Source organism: Sebastes fasciatus, chromosome 7, assembly GCF_043250625.1.
Source record: "Sebastes fasciatus isolate fSebFas1 chromosome 7, fSebFas1.pri, whole genome shotgun sequence".
NCBI lineage: Eukaryota > Metazoa > Chordata > Actinopteri > Perciformes > Sebastidae > Sebastes > Sebastes fasciatus.
In genome coordinates this window covers 5,484,227-5,504,354 of record NC_133801.1, presented here as the reverse complement: position 1 = coordinate 5,504,354, position 20,128 = coordinate 5,484,227, and the positions used below count along the sequence as shown (strand labels likewise).

Sequence of the window (20,128 nt, the reverse complement as noted above, 5' to 3'; positions counted from 1 at the left end):
CTCACTTGATTTATTACCTCAGCAAACATTGTAAACATGAGTTTATGGTCTCAATTCAGCATGATGTTCATTTAGAAAATGATGGTCCCATTTGGCGTCAAATAGACCATAAAGCAGGGGATGCTTTAGGGCGGGTCTACCTCTTGTCCGGTCTGGGAGTTGTCCGTGTTTTCGTCCTACAACTTTAACCCTTTCACAGGGTGATTTTCACTTCATGATCATCAAGTTAATTGTAACACATCAGTCATCTAAAAATGTCTTAGTCAGCGTTTGGTTGTTCTTAGCTCAACGGCCAAAACGCAGAACTCGAGGCTTCAAAACCACGGTCCACGTGACGTGACATTGACTATATCCACTTCTTATATGAACATAACAAAACAAACCTATTTCATGCCAAACCATGATGTTTTTGATTTGTTTCAATTCACAACGTTAACCACGTGTTTGAAAACTGTGACTGAGAAAATATGTTTCCCTCGAAGCTTAATTGAGAATGCAGTTGTATGGGAACGTAAGTTTGTAGGAGACAGGTGTTTTTAACTTAATTTAAGTTTGGTTGAAAGAGGATGTATGCACCTTGCAGGTCGGTTCTCATGTTATCCTTGATAAGTGGCTAATCTGATTGCCTGCTAACAGGATGTGATGTCGCAGTAACAAAGAGAAATCACACGTGGGAGTTTCCCCCTGCTGATAAACCTCGTTTAGAAACGTGTGTAATGTGTGGAGCTTTTAATTGGTGTTTGTGTTCAGAACTAATCTTCCAAAGAAACCCAAGAGAGACTCTCTTCAGCTCCTCCCTTCCCTTCACTGCTGTCTAAATGTTTCCTTGTGTTGTCTCTCAGGGAGAAGATGCCGTTCCACCATGTGACGGCAGGCCTGCTCTACAAGGGGAACTACCTGAGCCGCTCGCTGTCAGACAGCGACAGCGACGTGCTGGCCAGCATCTCTGTGGAGGAGCTTCATGGTAAGGATCCTCAATAAAGTGTCTGGCTGCTGTCCTGCCTTCTGCTTAATGTCAGTTTAAAGTGATTTGGCTGCTGCTGCCTGCCTTTCAACCCCCATACTGGCACAGTTGACTACAAATTAAGATGAGCAGATGATATTTTAACATCTACTGTATGTTGTTATTGGAACCTGAAAAACATGCTTGATGAATTTGTTTCAATATGATGCATTTATTTAGTAAAAAGTCATAATCTAAACAGGGGCTGTCACATTATCAGAGTTTCACTACACGGTTATCGGGACCAAGATCATTTGTGATAACAATCATTGTGATATTTATAGATTTATAAATAAATTTGAAATAATAATACGATATCCAGAGCATGCTTTTAGTGCATTTGGGCGTGCCCCACTGGGTAGCTCCCGACCACCGCTCTGCACTGCTCTCACACGCCCGTTACAGCCGATAACGCCGTCCCAACCAACGACTCCGTCGCAGAAGCGCAGCACCCACTCTCCAGTTTCCCCCCAGGTTAACACTGTTGGCTCTGTCAGCAATGTTGCATCTGTTTTCACTGTTAGCGCTGTTAGAGCCATTCGGAGGCAATAGAGACGCTCCCAATGCTCCCATTTAGCACTTTTAACTTTTGTTTATTGTGCGTTTTGTCTCGTTTGGCAAATTAATTCCACTAATAATTTGAGTGTAGGGAAGTGGAGAGAGAGAGCCTGTAACCATAACTGACCAAAAGCGTGATTTAAAGCTGCAGTGCGTAGAAATGGAGTAAATATGATTTAAAAAATAAATAAATTATAAAACAGTCACTATATCCTAACTGTAGTGCATGAGCAGGTAATCTGAAAAAAAATCAGATGCCTCTGTGTCCTCTGGTGGCATCTGCAAGATTTCAGACTGGAGGAAAACAACCAATCAGAGCTGATCTGGAGTCTGCCGTCTCTGAGCAGCTGTCAATCACTCGTGAACTCCGACCAAACGGTCAAACTAGGCAGCGCTGATCAAATATGAATCAATATTCTGTTACGTTAATGCCTATTTCTCACCTCAGATGTTTTCAGAATCATCTTGTACTGTTTAGCTGTAAAATGAGAAAGTTTGTGACCTGGCAGCCATGTTGAGATCAGTTGAAGAAATGCCTAGTACCGCCCACCAGCCGGAGCACAGCCAATAGGAGCCAATCTCTCTCTCTGAAATTACCTGTGATTGGCCAAAGTCTTCCGTCACGGGCTAGATTTTTTTTAAAGCCTGAAAACAGAGCCATGAGGAGGAGCAGAAGTCTAGTTTTCTCTCAGAACACTTGAATTACAATATACTTAAAGGGTTATTATTGAATTTCTGCCCAATGATACCAAAAATATACTGCCTACTGCCACTTTAAGAGGCGCTGGATTATTTACACAGTATTATCAAATGTGTATTATTAACATGATATCAATATTTTATTATCATCAGTAGGCTACTGGTATATCATGACACCCCTAATCTAAACAATGTCTCTTCTGGGGAAAAAATGTGCTTTCAGTTTCATTAATTTTCCAGTATCATTAAGGTCGGCTCTAGAGTGCAAGAAAGACAACAAAGTTGTACTAAAATACTTGCGCCTGCAATATAGTGCTGCATACAAATGATTATAAACTCACTGCAGCTTTATGTGTAGTTTCGCTTCATGCCGGCTTGAGGCGGATGTTGAACCACAACTAAGTTAAAGAACAACATTGGCTGCAGTAGAAAAAGCATATACATTGAGGATTTAGAAGACTGAACAGTATGTAATGAACCATTTAAGTGTAAACAAAGGTAATGAACCAGAGGAGGGGCACAGCCTGTCATGTGATTTTTAAGGCGGATCAGACGGTCACACAGCGGGAGCCACTGCGTAAAAAAAAGACTATTTTGGGCAACAAGCCTGTACTGCAGAATCCCAAACCCACATGGAGCTTCGTTTTCTCAGGAGAAATTTCCAGTTACTAAACAGATCCACAAATGATGTGGCGTACCGGCGGACCACAAGCAGATAAACTGGTCCTGACAGGTTTAGTTTTAAAGGACAGGTGCTGATCCAAGTCGCCCCAGTCTGTTGTGAAAGATAATACAGCTCTACAAAACCAGCAGCATCCTCCTCATCTGAGCCAACAAAAACCCAGTAATGCATTATTCTCCCCGTAGTTAATCTCACCAGGAGCAGTCACGGTCTGCTGGCTTCTGCCTCTCACTTGACATCTGTGCCGTTTGCAGCCACCGTGTTTATGAGCCCTTTGTTTTGGAGTCTGTCTCAGAGTAATCACCTGGGCCTGTAGAACACAAACCTGATCAATTACAGTCGGCCGGTGTCAGCAGTGGCAGCCTCACAGGCAGCAAACAAAGTAGACTCCCCCGGACCTCCGAAATATGAATCCATTGATGCAACATTAAGCTGCCGTCTGGAAAAATTGGCTGCACTGCGCCGGTTAATAGCCAGATACTCGGGGTCGAGTTTTAATATGCATGGAGATATTTGCAGCGTATGAATTTCTCATTGCTGTTTCAACGGGTTTATGTTTGGTGAGAAACAGCTTATGGTTCATGAGGCCGACTAAACACTGTGAAACTGACAAACTGTAGCCTGTCAACACTAATTACTGTATCAGTGTTTACTATACGCTTGACGGTGGATGAGTGGTGGTATCGCAGTGGGCTTCCAGCTAGAAGGTCAACCGTTTGAGACTCTCTCTAGTTATCTGAGATCTGAGTGGGAGAAATTAGTCATTCATGCCTTAACAGTTATCGAAGTGCTTGTCAGCAAGGCACTCGACCCATGAAAAATCACACCCGTTTTCTCAGTATCATAAATCAGTCAGACCACAGTGCACAGATGTCACACACCCACATTGTGCTGGGATCACAGTGATGTCTGCTGAGGATAAACGTTCATGAATTGACTTCATAAAAAAATCACATAGAAAAAGAACTTCTTTCCTTTTTAATAATCTAATTCAAACTTTAATCAGCTGCAGCGCGAGCAGGTTGTAACTGATGCAAAATGTAAACATCTTTAGGCTAAAGAGACGGATTCACAGCTGTGCTGAGTCATCATTACGCTTCCTGTTTGAGTCCCACAGAGCATGGCAATTGTAGCACCAACACGGGAAACATATTCATCTTCAATTAAAATAAGAAACATAATCATTTTACACTCTCAGTAGTACATATTTTGACAGTATTAAGGCTCAGATTGTCCTTTTAACATCGTTTTCATATACCTGGAACATTGACAGCCGCATTTATCCATTCATATACAGATTAGGGCTGTCACAGTTAACGCGATAATAACGCGTTAACGCATATTGGTTTTAACGTCACTAATTTCTTTCACGAAATTTGCAATTTATAGGTTGTAGTGGGCTCAATTATAAAGCTAGACCATACCATACTAGCTTTTTGCAAAGGAGGTTAAATAATGCTCCAAATTTACACTAACATTTCGGCGAGGAAAAACTGTCATGGCCAGTTTCAAAGGAGTCCCCTTGACCTCTGACCTCCAGATATGTGAATGTAAATAGGGTACCCACGAGTCTCCCCTTTACAGACATGCCCACTTTATGATAATCACTTGCAGTTTGGGGCGAGTCAATTTCCAAATGGATTTTTAAAATAGATAGTGACATGCACAATGTGGACATAAAAGACTTCCACCTGTCTTGCGTCTGTTTCAAGAGTCATTATAAACTCTTGTATGTCTCCCACCGACTCCTTTCCCCCGGTGCAGCTTACCCAGCCTCCACATTCTGCACATTCAACACTTCTGCCTCACAATATTTAAAGAGGCAATTTGCTGTATTTGTCCAGGGCCATTAAAAAGCTTGCAGCAGCGGGCCGAGCTGTCACACGGCCGGCGATTTGGAATCAGTCAGCTGGTGTGTTTTTGTAAATGTCTCATCTCTCAGGAGAAGCTGCTGTTGCCTTTAGGGATTTATAAAGAGACTAACTGGACCTTGTGTGTTTTTTACAGTATGGATAATGCCTGACGATTCATTCAGTCACTGGGAGGTAGCTGGCTGTATAGTATTCATTTGCAGCAGGCAGATGTTCTCCGGCAACTGTGGAGCAAAGAAGGGCCACTTTGTCATGTGAGCTTTTTGACAAACCCTTTGCATCACTACCACTTTAGCCACTGAGGCAATATATCTTTGCAACACTAAAAAAGAAACCTGTGTTTTAGCTCCGTGTGGTGCCCGTAGAGTTTGACGATGTCATTGCAACAAGAAGGCGAGTTAAATGTGCCTTGTACGATCTTTAAACCATTAAAGGATATTTAAATAACACTTATAGGGTTGGTATTTAATTCTATGAAACCGAATTAAAACGATGTTCAATTGATTTTAGGCCCATTTCCACTCCGGTCCCTTTGTAGTCACACTCACAGCTCAATAAAGCACCCTTCTTTAAGGTGGAGGGTAAAAAATGTATATATATATATATATACAGACGTAGGCAAAGTTGTTGGTAACGTTCCGTTAAAGTGAGAAAAACCCACAATGGTCACTGAAATAACTTGAAACTGACAAAAGTAATAATAAATAAAAATTTACTGAAAATGAACTAATGAAAATCAGCTGTTGCTTTTGAATTGTGGTTCAACAGAATCATTTTAAAAAACAAACTGATGAAACTGGCCTAGACAAAAATTATGGTACCCCTAGAAAAGATGTAAAATAATGTGACCATAGGGACATATTAAACTAAGGTGTGTCCTGTAAATAGCATCACAGGTGTCTTCAAACTTGTAATCAGTCAGTCTGCCTATTTAAAGGGTGAAAAGTAGTCACTGCGCTGTTTGGTGTCATGGTGTGTACCACACTGAACATGGACCACAGAAAGCTAAGGAGAGAGTTGTCTCAGGAGATCAGAAAGAACATTATAGACCTTCATGTTAAAGGTAAAGGCTATAAGACCATCTCCAAGCAGCTTGACGTTCCTGTGACTACAGCTGCACATATTATTCAGAAGTTTAAGGTCCATGGGACTGTAGCCAACCTCCCTGGACGTGGCCACAAGAGGAAAATTGATGACATATTGAAGAGACGGATAATACGAATGGTAACCAAAGAGCCCAGAACAACTTCCAAAGAGATTAGAGGTGAACTCCAAGGTCAAGGTACATCAGTGTCAGATCGCACCATCCGTCACTGTTTGAGCCAAAGTGGACTTAATGGAAGACAACCGAGGAGGACACCAAATCATAAAAAAGCGAGACTGGAATTTTCCAAAATGCATATTGACAGGCCACAAAGCTTCTGGGAGAATGTCCTTTGGACAGATGAGACAAAACTGGAGCTTTTTGGCAAGTCACATCAGCTCTATGTTCACAGACGAAGAGATGAAGCATCCAAAGAAAAGAACACTGTACCTAATGTGAAACATGGAGGAGGCTCGGTTATGTTATGGGGCTGCTTTGTTGCATCTGGCACAGGGTGTCTTGAATCTGTGCAGGGTGCAATGAAATCTCAAGACTATCAAGGCATTCTGGAGCGAAATGTGCTGCCCAGTGTCAGAAAGCTTGGTCTCAGTTGCAGGTCATGGGTCCTCAAACAGGATAATGACCCAAAACACATCTAAAAACATCCAAGAATGGCTAAGAACAAAACATTGGACTATTCTGAAGTGGCCTTCTATGAGCCCTGATCTAAATCATATTGAACATCTGTGGAAGGAGCTGAAACATGCAATCTGGAGAAGGCACCCTTCAAACCTGAGACAGCTGGAGCAGTTTGCTCACGAGGAGTGGGCCAACATACCTGTCAACAGGTGCAGAAGTCTCATTGAGAGTTATAGAAATCACTTGATTGCAGTGATTGCCTCAAAAGGTTGTGCAACAAAATATTAAGTTAATGTTACCATCATTTTTGTCTAGGCCAGTTTCATTAGTTTGTTTTTTTAAATGATTCTGCTGAACCATAATTCAAAAACAATATCTGATTTTCATTAGTTAATTTTCAGTGAATTTTTATTTATTATTACTTTTGTCAGTTTCAAGTTATTTCAGTGACCATTGTGGGTTTTTCTCTCTTTAACGGAACGTTACCAACAACTTTGCCTACGTCTGTATATATATATATATATATATACATATATATATATTTATATTTATATATATATTTATATATATATGAGAGAATATATATATATATATATATATATATATATATATATATATATTTATATAAATATAAATATTTATATTTATATAAATATAAATATAAATATATATATGTATATATATATATATATATATATGTATATATATGTATATATATGTATATATGTATATATATATATGTATATATATGTATATATATATATATATATATATGTATATATATATATGTATATATATGTATATATATATATATGTATATATATATATGTATATATGTATATATATATATATATGTATATATATATATGTATATATATGTATATATATATATATGTATATATATATATGTATATATATGTATATATATATATATGTATATATATATATGTATATATGTATATATATATGTATATATATATATATATATATATATATATGTATATATATATATGTATATATGTATATATATGTATATATATATATATGTATATATATATATATATATGTGTATGTATATATGTATGTATATATGTATATATATATATATATGTATATATATATATATTTATATATATATATATATACATATATATATATATATATGTATATATATATATATATATAACAGCGCAAATAATAATGCTGAAAAATAGGATCTATGCAAATAATATAATGCATGCATAAATAAAAATGCAAGGATAGTGTAAATAAATAAGAATATTAGTTTAAATGTATAGATAAATGCAGTGTTAATGCCAGAGTAAACCAGATTATTGCACAGCTGAATTATTGCAGTGAATTATTGTACTGTTAAGTCAGTGTTGCACAGTTGAAGATATAATAAATGATGGTGTTATAGCTGCTGATAGGGGTAAAAAATAACAAATATATGTTGTATAAATATACAACAATTTACAATAATGTAACATGTCTACTGTTTTCTAGACTAGACAAGGGTATATTTGATCCTAAATACAATCTATTTACTTTCAAGTTGATAATGTCTGTATGTCAATAAAGTAGAATAAATGAAATGTCTATCAGTTTGAGTAGTTTATGAGTAAATGTTTGTACCGGTAGTCGCACGGAACTTATATTAGATCGTGTTCCATGACGAACACTAAACAGCGTTGCACGTCGTCAGTAAGGGCAGCTGGTTAAGTCGACATCGATGCAGGCTCGCTGTTGGAGGGATTTATAACCCACTTCCACTCCCTGCTGATTGGTTTGGGATGACACTTAATATGGCGGACCCTCAACGCGAACACGCAAACGGAGTGGAAGTAGAGTTAGAGTTAATCTAGTGTCTCTTCATTAACACTCATCACACACTTCATCCCCTGTTCCCTCTGAAAGTAATGAACCACATTGATCTTTTATATCTTTATTATAGCTGTCATTTATTCATCTAAATGTGTAACATGGTTGATGGCATACGGCCCCTTTTCTAGGTTTGTTCCAGGGCTGCACTGCCCTGGCATCATGACACGAGAGCATACTTTGTGCCGTCTGAGAGCAATTTGTACATCACCTCTTGCAGCTCACTTGTTAATTTAAAAGCAGATCGTTTTTCTGCAAACTGAGTTACCGTATGGTGAAGGCAAGGTGTAGAAAATAGTACAGTGCAGGAGAATAGTCTGCTCTTGACTGAATGCAAGGACAAGCTACCGGTTTCAAGAATCTTTTGACTGTTTGTGCAAATACTGACAGTAATGTCACATTTCATGAGCTACAACAAGTTTTACTAAATGGAACACAATCTCTACTTGAAAGCCTCATCTGTAAATAACTTTTAATAAAGACATTAAAATGTTTTTTTTTTTTTTTTTTTTTTACATAATATGCATATGATGGAAAGGAAGAGGTAGTAAAATCTCTAATTTGTTCCATTTATGATTTTCTGTAGCGGGCGCTCATTGTCATGTATATTGTGCTTTCTTAGTCATGTTGTTGCTGAGTGAGGTCGAGCCAAGAAACCAGTGACCTTCGGTTACATGTGTGCAATTAGGGAAACTTATTTCTTTCGGTTTAATGCAAATCAAATGTTAAATACATTTTCTGTGAGGTAATGAAAGGCGTTAATAATAATAACCAGCTCCTTATAGTCTTACCTTTGTTTATATAGTGGAACAGTGAGAGCTCCAGTCTGGCTCCAACAGCAGACTGCAGAAGTCAATAGCAAGTAGATGCTCCACCACATGTTGAGCTGGATCCATATCCACAGTGGTGGTCCAGGGTCAGTTTCTTCACAATAAAGAGATCCTGGAGACAGGCTTTACAGTAAAAACTAAAACATGCTATTTTATTAAAGGTTTAGTGAAAGGGCAGTGGAAGAACTCCTTCCTAGTCGGCACTCAGGCTCTTCATTCACTGAGCATGCTGAGCTGAACCAGACGGCAGCGGACCTGCAGGGAGCTGCTTTGTGTCTGCTCAGCCCACCAGCGCCGAGCTTTCCCCGAAGCAGAGAGGGACGCTGATGGGCACCGGCATTAGGCAGCTTGTTTCCAACTCCATGGGCCTATAAACAACAGCTCCCAATTGGCAGATTTCATGCTTGTGCTGTGTAGACTCGTCTCCAAACTTAGCCAGTGGCTGAGGGGCTTGGCTACCTGACTGCAGCAGACAACTTGTCTAGGCAGGAGTTAGGGGAGCTGTCCAGGGTGCTGACTGTTTTCCATCTTCCTCAGTCCCACTGGGACGCCGCAACACCTAGTGAATGATAATACTGAAGCCAGGAGCCGAATATGGAACAAACGTATTTTCAGATTTGACACAGTATTAAAGGTACAGTATCGGTGCCTTCAAATGGGGTCGTGTTTACCGTGTTTACGAGTCGAGTCCATACGAACTCCCCTCTCTTGTGGTATTGATGACCTCGTAAGTGGAAAGTTTCTGAAAGCTTAGAGTTCGCGACTTATGACGTGTTTGTTGACGTTGTGAGAAATGGCGGAGGCCATGGAAGTTTGGAAAATGTTGATGTTCCCAACGGCAGCATCTTTTTCTTCTGTCATCATGCCTTTGCTTTTCCTGCATTGTTACCTGCTTGCTAGCTTGCTCAATTGTTGGCGCTACAACGGAGCGTTTCAGACAGAGGGTGAATACAGGTATATTGAGACAGACAGTATGAGGAAAAATAATGTTTTTTGAACATTAAAGGGACTATTTGTAACTTTCACAAGACACGGGAAACCTCTGTTGGTCTGGAGGAGCTGCAGCAGTTATTTCTGCCCAAACGTCCACTGTACATTCACTAGATATTCTCAGAGCTAAACTAACTCTTCTGCAGTGTGGAGTGAGCGCGCGTTCACGTCTAGAGGTGGAGCGAGCTGAGCGAGAACGCACGCGCTGTCTGAGTGAAGGCAAGCAGGCAGAGTAGGAGAGACAGCGGCTACACGTGAACGCACATATGTGAGCGTGCATGTGTCCCGACCCGGTACATTTATACGCTTAAAAAGTTACAAACGGTCCCTTTAAAGCATTAAAAGATGTTCTAGTAGAAACCTAAAGTACAAGTATGAACCTGAAAATGAGCACTAGACGTCCCCTTTAACACTGCAAGGCATAATTTGCGTACAAAATTAACAAACTCTGCCACTTGAGGATTCTGTTCCATCTAAGTTTAAGTTCGCTGTGACGTCTTTTGTTACTTCTGTCCGTCTGGTAGAAATGTCGCTGTTTCAAATGTCAGATGAGTTGGAAAGCAGCTCCATATTCCCCATGTGTCATGAGTCTTGATGGATGGGAGCATTTGTGCATGAAATGGACTGAGTCATTTGGATATATAAAGCTAGCTGGTCTCCATGTTGTTATTCAGTTCCAACACACTCCAGACACTGGAAAGTACTCAACAAAGACCTGAGTCATTGAAAGGTTTATTCAAGAGATGCTCTTTTTAATGCAGGGAGAATCATTTGTATGCCTTTCATTTGTTGTTTGTCAGCAGTTGCATGTGTGCATCCTAGAAAACATTCCCTCTAAAACAAGGGTTTGTGTTGGTACAAATGATGCTGGTGGTTTATTTGCTCAGGACCAGCTGTTTGGGGGAATCAGTAACATGCTGTTTTTGATGCAGGTCTCAGACTGTGAACCCTTATTACCTACTGTAGGTGCTCAACACAATGAAAAACAATGTCAATGAGTCAATTCATAATTAATGCTCCATTCATGTTTTGTTGTTCCGAATCATTTGCCAGCAGACCGGTCCAGAGCGGCAGCAGCGCAGCAGATAATAACATGATTGATGGGCCTCATTTCTTAAAGACGTTTTTGGGTCAGTTTGGCAATTTCTTGGTTCAGTTAGAAAATGCTGTTCCCTAAATAAACACTCAATGGCAATACATTTCCAGTCAATTAAGATGGATTTTTTTTGGTTTCCTTTTATAACAACATTCTGCGGTATTGTCTCGTCTCTTCTCTGCATTGTTTTTATGAGACCACTACAACAAATTCTTGGCAACTGTCAAAGATCACGTTGCATTGAAGTATTGGATTTTGAATCTTGGATCTAACAGCAACAAAAAAATTATGCATTCAGTTATATCCTATCCTAAATGTCAATCAGTGTTTCCCAAAGCCCAAGATGACGTCTTCAAATGTCTTGTTTTGTCCACAACTCAAAGATATTCAGTTAACTGTCATAGAGGAGTAAAGAAACCAGAAAATGTTCACACTAAAGAAGCTGGAATCATTCTTAAAAAATTACCCAAATAGTTGGCGTTTAATTAAATAGTTGACAACTAATTGATAAATCGTTGCAGCTCTAGTCCTCTGTATGTCCTCTGAAAGAAATAAAGACTGTGTCTCTGTGGCTCCTGGGAAGGATGGAGTTAAACCATCCACTCCACTTGCAGTCTCAAATTATTCAGTGCTCAACAGTGTGCTCATGCATGTCGTGCAGTCATAGTGTTCTTCAGAGAAGTGACATTCCACCTCTATTTAAAAACACCAGATGCCTGTCAGTTTCTCTCTCTCTTCTCTTGCCGTTCACCCTCTCCTGTCGTTATGAAATATGCATTCATTAAAGCACGCTATTGCGAAGCCAGCCGAGACGACTGCTTTCCACTGACCACTTGATCACACGTTGAACAGCCAGTGAACCAGCTGCTGACTCAACTGTGTACAAGTGAGGCGGTTTTGTCTCTGCTGTGAGAGTGAGTCAGTTCAGTAATACGTCGCTGCGGCAGCACAACATGTATGCACCGTTGTTAAAACAACAAACCCGGGACATTGCTGCAGGTTACTGCCGACGTGCTGATGTCAAGACTGAAGCCTTCATTTAACCTGATGGTCATTTTTAAAGGGGGTAAAGGCGTTATCAGTCGGTATAACCCCCATAGATGTGGGTCATTTTCTTCTTGCCACATGACTTATCTTACCAATTACCTGGTAATTGATGTCTAAATTAATGTTAATTATGTCTCTGGCTTTTGTAAATGGAACTGCTGGTGCATGGGTCACCAGTAAGGCAAATCTATGTAATGATGTGAGCAGGAGGCTCAAAAACCAGTATGACATTTTCCAAACACTGGAATAACTGCACTGACAAAGGGGTCACAAAAAATAGTCCCTCGGCAAGTCTGTTTGTCATCTGTGTGTTGTTTAACGACACTACTAACGACATCCTAAAAATTGACGACTGAGTTGAATCAACATTGCTCGAGTCTGCGAAACATTATGAGCTTCACCAAATTGATATTTTTATAGGTGTATGAGGTGTTTTATGTAGGTTCATGCAGATGCAGTATTTCTCAGGAGTACTGTTCACTAGAAAAGTGAAAATATGGGACACTTTTTGCTCCACACTGCAGCCAAAAACAAAGCCATTTCATTAAGTTTAGGTATAACTGCAGTTTAGATGAGACTCTGAGGGGTCGCACGATGATTAACAGTAAAGGAAAGGTGTTTCAAAAAGGGTGCCTCTGATTTTTTTTTCCCCCAATCCTTGCTTATTACATCCCTCTGAGGCAAATTTATAACTTTGCCTCTATAAATAAAAGTCACTTCACTTGTTTTCTTTTCAAGGGATATAATAGATACTATGATAATGGGGATTTAGTGAAAGTACATACGTAATTTTGAGTGGACGATGTGAAAATTTCATGTCACGATTATCCTTGCCAAAATAATTGCGATTCACGATATTATCCCGATAATCATCGAAAAATAAAACCGTTAATATGGCACTAAAACATACTGGAATCACTTTACCACAATATTTTTATTATGCTTTTAAACACAAACACCGACAAAACCAACAATAAATCAACACACAGTGGCCACAATAACTAAACACCAGATTTAGATCCCTAACACACAGTATACATAGCACATAATATACTCAAAGAGATGATCGACACTGATGCAACAACAAAACATTTTAAGAAAAATAAGAAAACAAAACAAAATAAATAAGTCAGCAAATAAATATCTCGCATTACGACCCAAAAATGGGACATAGCGAATTTTCAATATTGCAATCTATCAGACCCTTTAGAACACTATTTGTACGTTTTTCACCAGCATATTTAAAAAAGGGTGTCCAAGTCTTAAAGAAATCAAACAGAAACAAATATTTTTATTGCGTCAGATGTTTTTTTAGTGAACATAAATTACAACAACTTAAATAAGGTAGTCATAAGTCATGAGGTTCCCCTTCATAAATAAAGGATACATAAATAAAATAATACAGGAATCTTCATGTAAGAAAGAACAGACTCGCACAATGTTGCTATTCTTTTAAAAATCAGACTCTATTTTTCACTTCTCTGACATGATAGCGAGCGAGACTGCTTTTTCAAGTCACTCATGAGGATATTCGCGAACACCCGATGATGGAAACCCTCCGCGATTAACTTATTTTGAGTGTTTTTTATCGCGATCTGTGATAAAATCCCTGTATCGTCCCATCCTTAGTGGGATCTGCCACTGTGCCTTGCAGATAAAAACAAATCAGTTTTTCTAAGATGAGTTAAGCCACACTAGTAAGGAACCTCCACCAGAACCCATGGTGATAAATGAAGCAGTAATTTTCCTCTGAGATGACTGAACCTATAAGAACTGAGAGGATTCAGTGACACCTGTTAACTGCAGAGAGCAGGAATGGTTATGTACAGAGCAGCATCAGTGGAAGAGATTCAAAAAGTTCAATACCCTGAAGGTCACAGGTGTCGCCCTGGCAACAGACACGTGCCCCTAAGCAAACCCCACCTCCTCTAACTCTATCAATGTTGCTTTGGATGATGAACTAATTGAAAGATTAAAAATATACTGTAAAATATGAAGGAGAAAGAGAATAAAGGAGCACACTGACGGGTTTCGTTGAATGTGAAATATCGAAAGCGAGCCGAGGTGACAGCGGCCGTGACGGCAGGTGGACCAAATGAATCGATGGGCGGAATTGATCTTGTTAACTTGAGGCGGCGGTGTGAGACCAATTGCATAATGTGCAGCCCAAAGCTGGGTCAGACAGGAAGAGACGGGGGGGGGGGGGGTGTATAGAGAGAGAGCTGTGCGATTGATGATGAACGAGGGGGAAGGGTGAAATGCCAACTGACTTCATTAAATGCGAGATGAATTCAAAGTCTTGAGAGGTGCATCACTGCCAAAGAGAGGGAGGAATCCCAACGATACAGAGAGCGGTGTGTCTGTCAGACTAATACACACACTAAGTGCTGTAAATGAATAAGTATTTGTGTTTGTGCACCTTTGAAGCAGGAGGGGCGGGCATTGTTCATAGATGTCCAAGATCTATTTCCTGTTTGTCTTGGCAGAGATCCGGGAGGCGTTTAAGGTGCTGGATCGTGACGGAAACGGGTACATTTCCAAACAGGAGCTGGGTATGGCCATGCGGTCTCTGGGCTACATGCCCAGTGAGGTGGAGCTGGCCATCATCATGCAGAGACTAGACATGGATGGTGAGTCACATGCACACACGCACACGCACACACACGCACGCACGCACGCACGCACGCACGCACGCACGCACACACACACACACACACACACTCACACACACAGGTGTAAAACTGTACTGTACCATGCAGATCTGGCTCTTCTTATTTTGTGTTACATCGTGCATGGATATAAAAAAACACAATTTTTTCATCATAAAAATATAAATACCTAGAAAACTAGACTTCTGCACCTCCTCATGGCTCTGTTTTCAGGCTTTAAAAAATCTAGCCCGTGAAGGGAGACTTTGACCAATCACAGGTCATTTCAGAGAGAGAGAGAGAGAGAGCGTTCCTATTGGCTGTGCTCCGGCTGGTGGGCTGTGCTTGGTATTTCCTCAAAAGATCTCAACGTGGCTGCCGGGTCACAAACTTTCTCATTTTAAAGCTAAACAGTACACTACAAGATGTTTCTGACAATATTTGAGGAGAGGAATAGACATTACAGTAACAGAATATTGATTCATATTTGATCAGCGCTGTCTAGTTTGACCGTTTGGTCGGAGTTCGCGAGTGATTGACAGCTGCTCAGAGACGGCAGGCACCGATTGGTTGTTTTCCTCCAGTCTGTGAAATCTTGAAAATGTCATTAGGAGCACAGAGGCACATGATTTTTTTTTCAGATTACCTGTCTCATGCACTACTGTCAGGATATAGTGACCGTTTTATAAAAATAACTTTTAATCATATTTGCTCCGTCTCTACCCACTGCAGCTTTGTTTGGTACAGATCCCTGCAAAAATCACCTTTTTCAATGAAAATGAGAATAATGATGTAAAAAATTATCATTCCCTTTAATACTGCAGTTATATCGCCATATTAATCAAAAATAATCGCATTCAGATATTTTTTCAGGCCTAATCAACATGCAAAGATTTACAGTAAACAGCGTGTTTCTATGCGCTCTTGCTTGTTCAGATGCCTACATTACATATTCCTCTGTGTCATGTATAAAACATGTATTCATGCATGCCTGAGTGTGTATATATTGCAATCTCAACCACTCGCCGGTTCTGCTTGACACATGGAAGTACTCAAGTGAAACTGGTGCCGGGAGAGAACAACGCAAATGAAGAAATATGTGAGACTAATGAAATGTATGCACACATGACATGGGGGTAGTTCATTATTGGTTGTGCAATAAGAACAAAACCAATTACTGTATCAATGCATTTGCTGCAGCAGCTGAATCTGAAATGTGTCACAGAACAATACATCCAGAGTGCAAATGGTTCCTGATGTCGAAACAGTGAGATCTGAATCGGAGGTTTATTTCTGCAGCACAGCATCCTCACCTGTGACCTTTTGACCTTTTGTCCTTGGAGAGATGACTTTTCTTGAGCAGCAAGAAAACACAAACACAAGCAATCCCTCTTCTTGCAGACAGCATTTTTGCAAAGCGAGGTCTCAGGGAAAGCCGTCTGCATTAACTGTGATTTTATAAAGGATAGACTCTTAAAAATTATATAAGGCCTGGAGGGGAAAATGCAATATGCAAATCAATGGAAAAATATTTCAAATTCTTCATTCTGCTATCACAGCCTTTGATAAGTGCTTTTCAGTTTGACTGTGGAGAGAGAAATACTATGAAGGATTCAGGGCTGAATATTAAAGTTTAAGATGGTAGACTGCCTTTATTCCTCTTCTGACTCATCTGCTTGGAATCTCAGGAGAGCGTCGCTGCTGTTGTGCCTCAGGGCCGGGTCTCGTTGCAACGTGAAGAGGCTACTTTTGCAGCTGACGGAGGTCACGGCAGCTTATGTCTGTGAAGTGTAATGCTGTTTGTTCATTTATTCACTTGGTTCTCATTGTCCTTTCTGTCTCTGTGTATTGAATCTGAGTTTGTTGGAGTTGTAGTCCAGAAAACCTTTTTCCCTTTTAAATGACCAAGGTCAACTTGTTTGCATTGATTGATGTCATTAGCAAAAATACTCGGGGGTTTCTTCGTTTAGGCATTATTGAATCTTAAGATTGACTGGCTGCCTTGCAAGGGCTTTTACGTTTGTAAATTTGCCAAACTTCTATTCGACAAAGACGGCTCACTCTGATTTGATCCAACCGGTTTAGACAAACAATGCAGAGAGAGGTCTGCACACTGACTTCATGTCTAGAGAAGGTGCAAAGAAGTCTGATTTACATGATGGGGAATAAAATGTGACAGTTTAAGGGTATGCTATATTAAGAATATGTTCTGCAGTTTACCTTGCAGTGAGACAGCTATCTATGTTTCCGACAGGAGCTGAAGCCGTTATCTGTGCTCTTGCCAAAGCCACCAGACTGCACTGAAAACAACAGTAATCTGACCTCTCAGAACACGGGGGTCGCTGGTCTACCGCTGCCTCAATCGGTTCGTTTGTTTGTGTCGTCGTGTGACTTTGGTGAATCCGAACTAACCAACGTCAGACAATAATACAAACAATCTAACTGATCGAGGCAGCGGTAGACCAGCAACTCCCCGTTCTGCGAGATCAAATTTGTTTTTTTCAATGGAGTCTGGTTGGTTAGGTAATGCACTGACTATGGATAATTACCTCATACAACTCCACTGCAAAACACCCAAACTATCCCTTTAATGACAGTTATTAACAATAGATTAAATCAATTTAATCAAGAAGTAAAGAACATTAATGAAAATATTCCTTAGATGGAGCCCCTAATTCATTCATTCATTCATTATTTACTCACATACAGTATATCCACAGGGAAACACGGGGGGTATATAACCAGTTCCATCACACACTGATAGGAAAATGTGAGAATCATCTTTACAGTATACAGTTAAATTACCGAACATGAAGTGTGAAAAATCTGGCCTGTTTCTTGGTTGTTTACAGAGCAGTTTGTGAAATGATCTTCTCATATGTATGCGTGTTGACACAATAACAAAGAGGCAGTGATCAAAGGGACATGAGGAGAGGAGGCATTAGCAGATGAATGAGAATGGACGCTAGCGATTGTATCTCGGCCAAGTGGGCAGCTGTGAGGATCGGATCCTCGGTCACGGCCATCGATTCTGAGCCCAGCGGCCAAGTCCAGCCGATCTCGAGAAGATACTGATAGGTTATCTGCTCTGCTCGTCTCTGCTGTCAAGCCTATGCATGTGATTGTTATTGAGCTCTGTATGCCCTTCATGGAGAGGTGTGAATACTCTTCTTTGTTCCAGATCGCAGCATTGCACCAGCCTTTGTTTTTTCAGTATAGATTACGCATGTCCGTCTTTTACTTCTGGTGTTAATGACCTTGACGCCGTCTCTCCCTCTCTAAGTTTGGATCTGTGTAGGCATGTGTTAACTAAATACCAACAGAGACCAACATTTAGTTGTACTCCCTATTGTCTTTAATCAGACTTGTTTGTCTGTAACTAAAGGGAGCAGGATTTCACATCTTTCTTTAATAATTCATCGTTCTATTTCGAGCTGAAACAGGATGCTTGGTTGTGACATAACGCAGGAAGAGACTTGTCAAAAGCAGGTGGCTCGGACTATAACAGACACAGAAAGTGACTCAGTGACTTTGTGCATAAAGTTGAGGTGTCACAAACTGCAGGTACATCCAAATGAGAGCTGGCATGCAATATTAGCCCCTTAACACCTGGCATTAAAATGCTTTCTGGGTGATCAGATTGCAATCAGATAGCGCTTGAGCACACTGAAAGTACAATGCACCCAAAATGCATTGAGGTTGGATTGTGTTCTGATCGGCGAAACCACCTCCGGAGGTACAATGGTCTTTCCAATCCACATACAACAATTACGTGGGTGATTGTGACGTGAAGGTCGACTCACAATGTTCCAGTAAGCTCACTAGTATGGAGGATTGGAACCTGTCGAAATAAAAAATAAATAAATAAATAAATATGACTCATAATGCTCAAAATACAACACAAAATAAATAAATAAAAAATAAATAAATAAATACATAAATTAATAAAAGGTCAAATTAAATAGAAGCGTAAATAAATAATGGAATTAATACACAGATGAATAAATTAAGAAGCAAATAACAGCAGAAATATCAATTTATGTCATTGTATCAATTAATTAATGACTTAATTTATTTTTTATATTATTTTGGTACACTTAATGAAATATTTATTTATTGAGTTATTTATTAATTTATTAATTTATTTTAGATTTTGGCAGGTTCCGTTTTCCATGGATGGAAATAGGTAATCGCTTACTCGACCCGTTTGGTTGTTTGAGCTGAACAGAACGATCTAGATCGGATCGTCCGAAAACCACTAACATGCTATTTAGTACGCTAAAACAGTATGTGAGATTTTTACAGTTAATTTAACTGTAAGTATGTTTGCTGTAAACAGCTATGTGCTGCTGGAACCAGCACTGATGAGAGCGGTGAGACTGAACCACATAGAAAATCGGCTTTAAAACTCCTTTCACATCACATTCAGTAATTTGTTTCAGCAGAAATATAAAAGGAATCACTTGGTGGAGCTTTAAACGGCTCACTTGCGTTTTGTAGCCTGGTCCCAGTACATGCACAACTGCTGTACTTCATCCCGTCTTACCTTGAACCTGTTCACCACCCTTATCTCCACTGTCATCCATCCATCCTCCTGGATCTCAGCACCGCTTCATCTGGCCCGTAGCTGAATATACATGGATAGAGTGCAGTCAGTGGCATTAAATATCACGAGCAGGAGCAGAGGTACTGTAGGTAGGGGCAGATTGTGTCGTCCCGCATCGGTAACTCTCTTCTGACAAAGCCCCAGCCTTATCTGCAGACACAGAAAGAGCAGGTGGGAAGATGAGGGAAGTAAAATGAGTTTACAACAGGGACGCCAAGAAGAAAAAGAAGAAGAGTGAACAAACTGGGATTTGAAAAGAATGAAAGATAGCAAAGAATTTTGTCTTTGCTTTGTGATTTCCTCACTCTTTAGGTTTCATCTGTCATAGCTTTGAATTCAATTATATTAAAGCTGCACTGGGTAGAAACGGAGCAAATCTGATTATTATAAAGTTCTTTTTATAAAACAGTCACTATATCCTGACAGTAGTGCATGAGACGGGTAATCTGAAAAAAACAAAACATGTGCCTCTGTTTCCTCCGGTGTCCTTCGGT

At 39.8% G+C, this 20,128-nt stretch overlaps 1 protein-coding gene across 2 annotated transcripts in view; it reads left to right on the top strand.

The window, feature by feature from the left end:
- The window catches only part of caln1 (calneuron 1), a 71,316-nt gene that overhangs the window by 12,251 nt on the left and 38,937 nt on the right, over positions 1 to 20,128 (top strand). For both annotated transcript variants that reach the window (XM_074641208.1, XM_074641207.1), the window contains exons 2-3: positions 843 to 964; positions 14,867 to 15,010. In XM_074641208.1, the coding sequence (XP_074497309.1) occupies positions 850 to 964; positions 14,867 to 15,010 (259 nt within the window). In that variant the 5' untranslated portion in view covers positions 843 to 849. The remainder of the gene's footprint in view (positions 1 to 842; positions 965 to 14,866; positions 15,011 to 20,128) is intronic.